This window comes from Triticum aestivum, chromosome 6A (genome assembly GCF_018294505.1).
Source record: "Triticum aestivum cultivar Chinese Spring chromosome 6A, IWGSC CS RefSeq v2.1, whole genome shotgun sequence".
NCBI classification, from domain to species: domain Eukaryota; kingdom Viridiplantae; phylum Streptophyta; class Magnoliopsida; order Poales; family Poaceae; genus Triticum; species Triticum aestivum.
Genome location: NC_057809.1, coordinates 138,124,100 through 138,134,467, shown reverse-complemented (window position 1 = coordinate 138,134,467; position 10,368 = coordinate 138,124,100). Strand labels below are relative to the sequence as shown.

The 10,368-nt window shown below is 35.6% G+C and overlaps 1 protein-coding gene across 5 annotated transcripts; it reads right to left on the bottom strand.

The window, feature by feature from the left end:
• Window positions 1–3,217: 3,217 nt before the first annotated feature.
• Window positions 3,218–9,785, bottom strand: LOC123132513 (uncharacterized). Of its 5 annotated transcripts, none has more exons than XM_044552315.1 (12): window positions 9,541–9,785; window positions 8,547–8,714; window positions 7,826–8,455; window positions 7,569–7,721; window positions 7,288–7,482; window positions 5,048–7,207; window positions 4,452–4,942; window positions 4,292–4,327; window positions 4,065–4,202; window positions 3,820–3,923; window positions 3,673–3,745; window positions 3,218–3,586 (listed from the first exon to the last, which is right to left on the bottom strand). In XM_044552315.1, the coding sequence occupies exons 1-6, from the start codon at window positions 9,640–9,642 to the stop codon at window positions 7,034–7,036; spliced, it is 1,422 nt and encodes a 473-aa protein (XP_044408250.1). In that variant the 5' UTR covers window positions 9,643–9,785; the 3' UTR covers window positions 3,218–3,586; window positions 3,673–3,745; window positions 3,820–3,923; window positions 4,065–4,202; window positions 4,292–4,327; window positions 4,452–4,942; window positions 5,048–7,033. The 5 variants fall into 5 exon arrangements, with proteins under 5 accessions (XP_044408250.1, XP_044408254.1, XP_044408249.1 ...); XM_044552319.1 differs by having other exon boundaries at window positions 4,292–4,324; XM_044552314.1 differs by having other exon boundaries at window positions 4,292–4,942.
• Window positions 9,786–10,368: the final 583 nt, after the last annotated feature.

Here is a 10,368-nt window from a genome sequence, read left to right as displayed (position 1 = left end):
AAAATGACATATGGTTCATATTGTGGATACATTGAAATATGAAATTGGACTTTGAATTAGCACGTATGTTCATATTACATATAACTGAAATTGATATTTGAAATATAGATATGTTGCAAAAACAACATTTAACTTTCTTATTATGATATCTATATAATACCACATTTCAATTATATAATAAAAAATGAGTAAATATAATAGGACATTTCACATGTATATAATGACATATGGTTCATATTGTGGATGCAATGAAATATGAAATAGGAGTTTGAATTAGCATAGATATTCATATGACAGATAAGTGAAAATTGAAATTTCAAATATATTATATGCCACATTATGGATATGAAATAGAATATGACATTTCACATGTATAAAATTACATATAACTGAAAATTGATATTTCAAATATAGATATGTTGCAAAAATAACATTTAAATTTCTTAATATGATATCTTAATAATATCACATTTCAATTTTGTAATAACAATTGAGAAAATAGAATAGGACATTTCACATGTATAAAATGACATATGGTTCATATTATGGATACATTGAAATATGATATTGGACTTTGAATTAGCACATATGTTCATATTACATATAACTAAAAAATTGATATTTCAAATATAGATATGTTGCAAAAAAAAACATTTAACTTTCTTAATATGATATCTTAATAATATCACATTTCAATTATATAATAACAAATGAGAAAATAGAATAGGACAATTATGTTTCGATGAAAGAATGAAAAATGAGATGTTAGTAATATCAAATTTCAATTTTATACTAAGAAATGTAATAATAAAATAGAACATTTCACATGTATAAAATGGCAGATGATATATATACTTGTTGTCAGATACTGAAATGTTTAATATCATGTATATCATATTACACATTTCATAAAAGGACATGTGGTTCATATTGTGTAGAGAAATGAAATAAGACATGGACTTTCTATTTGCAAAGAAATTAATAATAAAGATAGATGGAAATAGAAAATTTTAAAATATTATATTTAACATGTATAAAATGACATATGATTCATATTGTGGATAGAATGAAATATGAAATTGGAACATGAATTAGCATAGATATTCATATTACAGATAACTGAAAATTGAAATTTCAAATATATTATATGTCACATTTTGGATAGTAAAATAATGTATGTATCAGTATATGATTTAAACAAAGAAGGATTATTATATTTCATTCCTTGTTGGCAGATACTGTAATGTGTAAGCTCTTGTATTTCATATTCCACTTTTATTATGTTGTAAAAATAACATTTTACTTTCTTAATATGATATCTTAATAATATTACATTTCAATTTTATAATAACAAATGAGAAAGAAGAATAGGACATTCACATGTATAAAATATGAAAATGATATTGTGGATACATTGAAATATGAAATTGGACATTGATTTAGCACATATGTTCATGTTACATATAACTGAAAATTGATATTTCAAATACAGTATGTGTAATATTTTGGATATTAAAATAATGTATGTATCATTATTAGATTTAAACAAAAAATGATTATTATATTTCATTCCTTGTTGGCAGATAATAAAATATGTAATGTCATGTATATCACATTCCACTTTTATAATGAAAATGACACATCTATGAAATGACACATGATATGTCCTAGTTGTTAGTAATGAAAATTTAGTATTTCACATTCTTCATATGAGATAAGTTAATGGACTTCAAGAAACAGTATTGAAGTATTATATGTTCTGAATATCATATTAGATAAATAAAAATTTGAAATTGTGAAGTATTTCCAAAATATTTACAAGTTGATGGGTAAGAGTGGAATAAAGGTAGGTTAAGCTGATTATTGGAAGTAGTGCTTGTACTATTTACATTTGGACCATAGTAGGGTGGTGTTGTGTAAAAATGTATATTATGATAGGTCAAATCAAACCCTGGGTGGTAATGCAAAGAGTGCAGCCTTACGTACCAGGGAAGCGTGCTACTGACGCATGTGATTAAATGACAACGCTGTACAAAAGCACCAGTTGTGAGAATCCAATAACCGCAGTGGGATATAAGATAGCCGAAGGAACACACATATTTTAGAGAGCAGAAATGTTGAAAGGGTGTCATTCATCTGGATCTTCAAGCTCGAGCTCTCTTCGAAGGGTGTACAGGTCAGTTAGCAATGGTACTAGCTTGGATCCACCAGAGCTGAGGTGTGCATGCAAGGTTGAGGCGAGGAAGATGATGTCTCGTACCCCACACAATCCAGAGCGAGAATACCTTTCATGTGGAAGCACTGTAAGTTCATTGTTCTTCTTTACTAATTTTTTCATGCTAGGACAAATATAATATCCATAGCCACAATAAATTATGAGCAGCCAGGAAGATGCAGCATTTGGATCTGGAGAGATCTATTGATGGAGTACGTTGAGCATATGGTGGATTATTGTGGAGCCCCACTTAAGGAGATGCTGGAGGATGCAAACAGAAAGGTTGCTGAACAAGATAAGTTAATTTGTTGCCTGAGGATGAAGATTGAACAAGATATTGATGAGAAAAATAGGCAGAATGCAGAGTTCAGACTTTGTATAACAAAGCTTCAAGGTTCAGTCTGGAGGTTGAGGATGTTCATATGGGGAACAATCATTTTGGTCTCAACTTGCTTAGCAATTGGTGGATCTCCTTCTAGTCTGTTGACTATAGTATTAGCAGTAACGGTAGTTTATCTGGCTTTAGGATAGCTTTGAAAACGTGGCACTGTGTATGAAGATGCAATGTCATTGTAGAAATAGTTATGATTAACTAATTTGTACTCCTTTATGTATCTGCAGAAGTTAGTGATATGGCTTATTGTTTTCACACCTAATTTGTTTGCAATGAAGTGAAATTTGAAATGAAGGATATGGAATGTAATATTAAAAAAAGATAATTACTTATAAGTGAACTCTGCTTGTATGTGAAATGCGTAACATACAAACAATGTATGCAAACAACAAAATGTGATATATCATTTCACATAGCATAACGTAGTTGACATAATGAACAAGTTATATATCATTTCACTTCGAAAATGAGTGTGACATTGAATAATAAGTTGAGGAAAAAATTTACATGCACGAATAACAAGCATTAAAGTAATTTTTTCATTCGATTGTTAACCAGAAATGGTCTTGGGAATAGTTCAATGAGAGCTGTAAAAACAAATATACTGATGATAGAGAAATTGAGAGGAAGTAACTTAAAAACAGCAAAACGTTCAGCTGTCATTTGGTTACATCATAGCAATAAGTATTTTGTTCCAAAAGCAGGAAATAACCATACAAAGTTTATCAGTACCATACATCACGGCGGTTCGACTGAATGAAATTTGTTCATTTTGATAAAGTACTACATCATATGAAATAAGTTGCAACCAGGCGCGGATGGTAAGTACAGGAAACGACGCCGTTGAGGAATCATTCGACTATTGTCTGGACGGAGGATGCTATCTTCTGGATCGCAGGCCTTCTTGGGTTGAGATCATTGAAGCGGTGATAAACCAGTATGTAACATATTTCCTTCCGGAAGACATCCATTTCCCACTGTATGGAATGAAGCATAGGTTAGTAGTGGAAAAAGTGATTGTATACAGCATATTTGAAACAGTTGTTTGTTTGAAATAGTATACCTTGTAATTTCCGACCAGCCCTTTGCCATTGTGACACAATAGGACTTTAATAACCCAGAAACCGCAGTCATCACTGTAACAATATTAATTATGATTAGTTCATGCAAATGCTGAAGATGTCAATACAAAAAATTGTAGTATCTTTACTTGTTTGTTTGCTTTCCAGCATAGCAATACTTCCTTGGGAAATGGATAAAATTGATAGCACTCTGATTGAGAATAGCAGTCAATGCTTCTTGCAGATTGGTACACTACAATGTTTATAGAAAATTCGTTAGCTAACATAATTAATGTGCGACATTAGAAGGTAGTGTTTGACCCTAAAATTTCAGATATGGGAAAATTGGATTACAGCTAGTAACATAAGTAGAGAGACAGTACTAATGACATACCATGTTGTCCAAGATAACCTTGTGTGGGTCTTCACCTTCTTTTACCTTCTTGTTAGAGTCATAAATTTCAATTGTATTTTGTGTGAAGTTAATGACAACCAATATCCAATGGTTGTCAAATAGTGTCGGGAGGTATAGCTTGAACCAAATAAGACACAATTGATTATTAGAAACTAGAACTTCTGTATAATTTTGTAGACTAAATCATGTAAATGCTGAAATATTACCTGCTCAAGATTTTCAAGTGACAACTTACTAAGCTTCTTGCATAGTAATGTGTGGCCACGTTTCGTAGGTTTTTTCAACAATTCAGTCCAATGAAAGTGCATACTGGTCAGATAATAATAATGGAAAGGAAATAACATATGAAGAACAAAGATTACTTACTATAATTGTCTGGTCCAAAATAACCTTGGTCTTTGATCCCCAATCATGCATCATTGCAACAGACATTAACCACATCATGTTTTGGCACATCTTTCCTTTTGGCATTAGGCATTGTACAAACTCTCTTTCTGTTACAGAAGCTTGACCTATCCTTATCTTTGTACCGCCGGTATCATTCACGTCACGATGACGTGTCGAACGCAAACCTCTATACTTGTTTCTGGCGACAAGAGTGTTGTAAACGTCGTTCAACATCTTGGCCGGATATTTCTTCTTCTTAATGAGCTCAGAAATACCTTCAGCGATCTCTTATTTCTTCTGATAACGCTGTTTTCTACTCCTCATGGATTCATTGATGCTACCAGCATAAACAAAACTTTCTCCGTCTGATAATGGATCATCAAGCTGACGAATGTGCTTACAATCAATTGTTTTAGGAGATGAAGGTTCATCCGCAATGTCAACTATCTGTACATCTCTCAAGTTGTGTCCTGAGAGTTAAATATTTGTGAGTCAGAAATGTAATTCTATAATAAGACAAGTATATTGAAAAAACATTTTATATGTGACAACATTCATTGGTTGTATGAATTTACTTAGAGTTAAACGACAAGTATGTGAGTCTGAAACTTGCTGCCCAAAATTTGAGATATCATCGTCTTCAGTGCGCTCAGAGCTTACAGCTTCACTTGAACTGTCGGAGGGATGGTCCTCGGATTCATGTTCATTTTGTCCAGTTAGCTCAATTTGGGATGGGTCTGCAAAGACTTCTTGTGTACTGATAGAAGATGATGATTCTACGTCTCCTGCAGTGCACTGAGTCTGCATTTCTGCTAATGCAAAAGATTGTTCTAAGTTTTCGGTCAGCACTTCCTTGATATGATGACTTAGGGCTAAGTTGTTCTCAATTCCATGGGAGGCAATTTCTTGGTTCTCATTCATATTGCTGGGCATGTCCGAACTCATAAAGAGAATCATTTCGACACACTTGTCAAGTTCTTCTTTATCAGATTGAGCCATTTCTTGGCATTCCATTGGTGATGATTGAGCTATTGGTAAAGTGATAGGTGTTGGTTCAGTTGTTGGTTTAGACTGAGCAGCAGGTAAGTTTGAATGGTGGGTTTGAAGAAGAGTCAAACCGGAGTTGTTGTGCTCTGCCTCAACCAAATTGTCCAGCAAAGTGATAGCTTCTGGTTCGCTGCTTGGTTTGGGGATATCAGCAGGTAAGTATGAATGGTCTTTCTGCAAAACATCCGAACCGAAGGTGCTGGCCTGTGGATGAGCAAAACTTTCCGTAACAATGGGCTGAGGTTGAATAACCTCCTCATTAACTGCAGTTCTTTCTATTCCAGGAACGGGAGATGCACCAGTATGTTCTTTTGTATGAATAGTGATATTTTCCGGGGCCTTCATATTATCATATTCCCTACTCATCTGACTCACACACATAATTGAAACATCACCAGCTATCTCAAGGGATAAAGGTGGGGAAGATATAATTTGAACCTCTTTTGAAGTGGCATCAGTATGCGCAGTTTTGATATAATTCTTTGATTGAATGTCATTTTTGGTCAGATGAAGATTCTCCAATTGCTCAGCCAATGGCTTCTGAATAACATCGGATGCAGGAATATCTGACGGAGTATCAACTAATTCTTGAGATGCAGGTTGGGTTGAGGTTGCAGGAATTATGCCAGTTTCTTTGATTACATAACCAATTTCTTCTGTAGTGAGTTGGCTAGGTACTTCATGCAAAACAATACGTGATGATTCCTAATTTGCATATTCAAGAGCACATGCATTACTATCTACCTGATTAACTGTATTCGGATTAGCCGGGTCATTGATATTAGTATTAGAAGGTACAACAGAAGACATGTCAGGTTGAACCTCAGAACCAACAATCTTCATCATTGATGAATCTTCATTTGACATTTCATTTGACATGCTATTTCTCAAAGTTTCACCAGGCTGTGACTGGACTTGTTGACCCACATTGTTGGTAATTATAGAAGGAGTTGGCTCATTTGGGACTGAATATATGTTTGGCGCAGATACACCATTTGCAGGAATATTCTCTTTTGTGTATTCTGTAAAATTGACGCATACTGCAGAAGGTGCATGTTTTTCAGACTGCAGATTTTCAGAATTGCAAATTCTTTGCACAAATTCATCTTTAGAAGGATCAAGTTTAGACTGAACAATATGATCGGTTGGAGTAAAATCTTGTTCAGTAGATGGAAGGGGAACAAAAGGGTCGTACTGAGTAATCTCTTCAACTGATGACGAAGCAGGAATGAAGTTTTCATCTTTTCCACCTTCAGTGAACACCATATTGGAGGCCAGTCCAGATTCATGAATAGCAGTTGCATCCATGAATCTTGGAGATGATGTTGTACGTCCTGTCATTTGTGGGATATCATCAACATGACTGCTAGTTTGGTGATCAAATTCAGCTGACTTGGTAGATACCAGGAAAGTGTCATCTACATTGGAGTGCGATGGACTTTCTATTCCTATAGATCCTTTGTTCAAAACTGGATCATCATTGTGATGAGAACTGGGTGCAGCTGCATTATCAATCATCGGGAACAGAGCCTTATCAATCTGTTGCTGGACCAATGCTGCGATTTCCTTGGTTTTCTGTACTTCAAGTTCTTGATGTTTTCGTGAAGCTTGCGTTCAAAGAGAGTAGACCACTTCTGACGCTCAGCTCTGTAGTGCTCTTCAAGTTTCTTTATGCGTTTGATCAAGGTCTGCAAGTTGCACATAGAATAAGTAATGAAGATGTGAATGAAACATCATTTAGTAAGTTTACAAAACTTTGCGAAGTCACCTCATCTGTCGAATTATCGGCCTGACACTTTCTTGAAGTTTGTAATAACTTTGGAGGAACTGTTTGTTTGTCCTGGCAAGGTGAAGTAGTTAATTTCACTCTAACTGTTGGTGTGGAATGTGTTGATTTTTCGGTATCATTAAGATCCTCAACAGGTTCTGCTGCAAGTGGGAACCTTGCTAACTTTTCATCATCCTGGAATTTAAGAAAAAAAGATTCAGCTCATAATTTAGTGCCGCTTACAAGAATGAAGTAAACTTCTTTGTACATGACTTGTATACCAGGAAGTTTTCAAACATCTGACAATGGTCCTTCGTCTTCTTTTTCCCAGTAGGATCTATTTGATTGAGTACTTGCGAGCCAACGTATTTTATCCTTGGGTAACCTTGTGGTATGCTGACTAAATTTGATTTTAGTAGATCCACATATATGAGCTGCAAGAATTAGAAAGTGTAGATAGATGGTATATTAGTAAAAGACGCGGTTTCAATGTGTACTGGAAGCATTGTATGTGCAATGTTTTCCAACTATATCTTACATGTAGAATATGAATGCATCCGGCGATATTCAGGTTCTGGACTTTGTTCTGCCTTGACTCACGAATTCCCTCGATCAGGTAGTCAGTAGCAAAACGACACCAATTCATACGAGGGATGTCGCTCAAGTCCTTCAAAGCTCCAAGTAGGTAATTTCTATTAATTTGGTAACCTGTTGTTGGAGCTAAGTACGCGCAAAGAATGACTTCCATGAAACATATGCAAAAGTTGTCCTTGTCTTCTTCCTGCTTGTACGTTAACATCTTAGCTGTCGCTTCGTTTAGTGATTCTCCTCTACCAGCTGTAGCAGCCTTGAATTCAGTTTTACCTCTGAATGGCTTGTCACGAACCCTACCAGGCCTGGGCATTGGAACTTCTTTATCAAGAGCTGGTAACTTGAGGAGATTTTCAACAGCTTCTAGTATAGAAACCTTCCTGTTTCTGAATACTAGAGACTTGCTGTCACAGTCAACTTTTGACATAAGCCATATCGTTAGCTTTCTTGGTAACTTGCAGTCAATCATCTCGATGAGTGATCCAAATCCCAATTCCTCTATCCATTTGAGCTGTTCAGGAGTTAGGTCTTTCATAAAGGCGCGTATCTTCTGTGGATCACATCTCCAATTGATGCTCTACAGGAATGTTCAAATTAATGAAGGTTAGTGTTGCAGTGATATAGTATTATTTTAACGAAAGGAAAAATGAATTGAAGTACTTAAATACCTGCTTAATTTCGGATTTTAGCTTTTTAGGAGATGTTCTACGGCTGTTCCTTGTAGATTTTGACTGAGAGGAGACATCACTATCACTCATGTCCAGACTACCACCTTCATCAGAGTTAGTTCTCTGAAAGCTGGGTGATTTCCGGCGACGCCGTACCGAATTAGTCATCTGTTAATCATATATTTTGGATTAAATATTCAGCTATTGCAGCTATAATTACTTGGGGTTAGAAAAGAAAAATAAGTTTTCAGTAAGTAAAACATTTCAGTGTAGTTGTATCTTACTGTAAATACAATATGAACAAACATTTTTTGAAATGTGCAGTACAACTTATTATTTGAATTCTGACTGGAAATGTGTAGAATAGTAAAATCATTGGCAGGAACACATCGCATTATAAATATGTATTTCAGCTAATCCAATAAAAGTAAGAAGAGTGATTTCATTGTCAGGAACACATTTTCACTTCTAAAATCAAATTTCAATAAGAATTGAACTTTTGTAGAAGAGTGATTTCATTGTAAGGAACACATTTCATTGCTAAAATATTATTTCAATAGCAAATCCACTCAGTACAACTACAAACACATTTCATTGTTAATATTTCAATAGCAACTCCACTGAGGACAACTACAAACACATTTCATTGCTTCCCGTTTCAAATTTCAGAACAATCATCACATTAGTAGGTGGTTTCACTGCAGTGCATCCATTTATCATTAGTCTTGCTGTAGAAAAGCTCTTCAATGGACAAGCTATCTGATCAAGGACTATACAAATGCGGATCTAGGGTTAGAAATTAGGGCTATCTGATTAAGGACTATACATATGCAGAATCAGAAACATAAATGAGGTATTTGTATCCCAGGCAAGATCGATAAAACCAGTGTGGTACATTCCAGTATTTCCCAAGATCTTTCCAAAAACAAATCAAAGGACAGTAGGCATTGAAAAGAGGGGAGAAAAAGAGACAATGATAGACGGAATATATTACCGTGAAGAAGTAGACCAGCGCGCGGAGGAGGCAGCAAAAATAACACCGGTCAGACAAGCAGAAGGATGCCCGGCGCCGGGGAAAGGACGGCGGATGGTTCATGGAGTTCCAAGGAAGAAGATAAAAGAGATGGGTTGCGGTCAAAACGGGAGGCGGCTGGGGTGGGTGGTGGGGGACGGGGGTAAAGAGAAAGAGTTAAAACCGATGGGACCAAATGTTGATGCGACATAATGGTGAATACCGACGGGTAAAGCTAGAATACGCTGGGATACAAAGGTGTGGGCCATCCAGCAGCACGAATCACTATGAAACACCAACGGTGGATGGTTCACCGGTACATAGCGGTATCGGTAGAAAGGAGTTTGCGGTAGGCTGGCTGGGTCTATTCAATTGGATTGAATGGAAGAATGACTCCAGGCAGAGGAAGTCCACCAACTTGCTTGTCTTGACCATGACTATGACCATGACCGGGCTTGGCAGGCTATGTGTGTTCCGTACCATGCCACATCGCCAGATATATGAAAAATTGAATACAAACTTATTGTCCAGTTCAGAGGATCGACTCGAATACTACTTCCTCTAGTTAATTACATTTTGGAGATTGGCGTGTTATTCAAAACACAAACTTTTTTTTTCTAAATATGCTTTCGTTTTCTTTCAGAAATTCCAAATACTCCCCCGTTCGCAAATATGTGATGTTCTGGATATTTCAATATGGACTACATACGAACCAAAAATGAGTGAACAAACACAATAAAACGTGTCTACGCATCCGGTTCAGAAAAAAGTTACTCCCTCTATTCCCTTATACAAGGCCACTATCAAAAA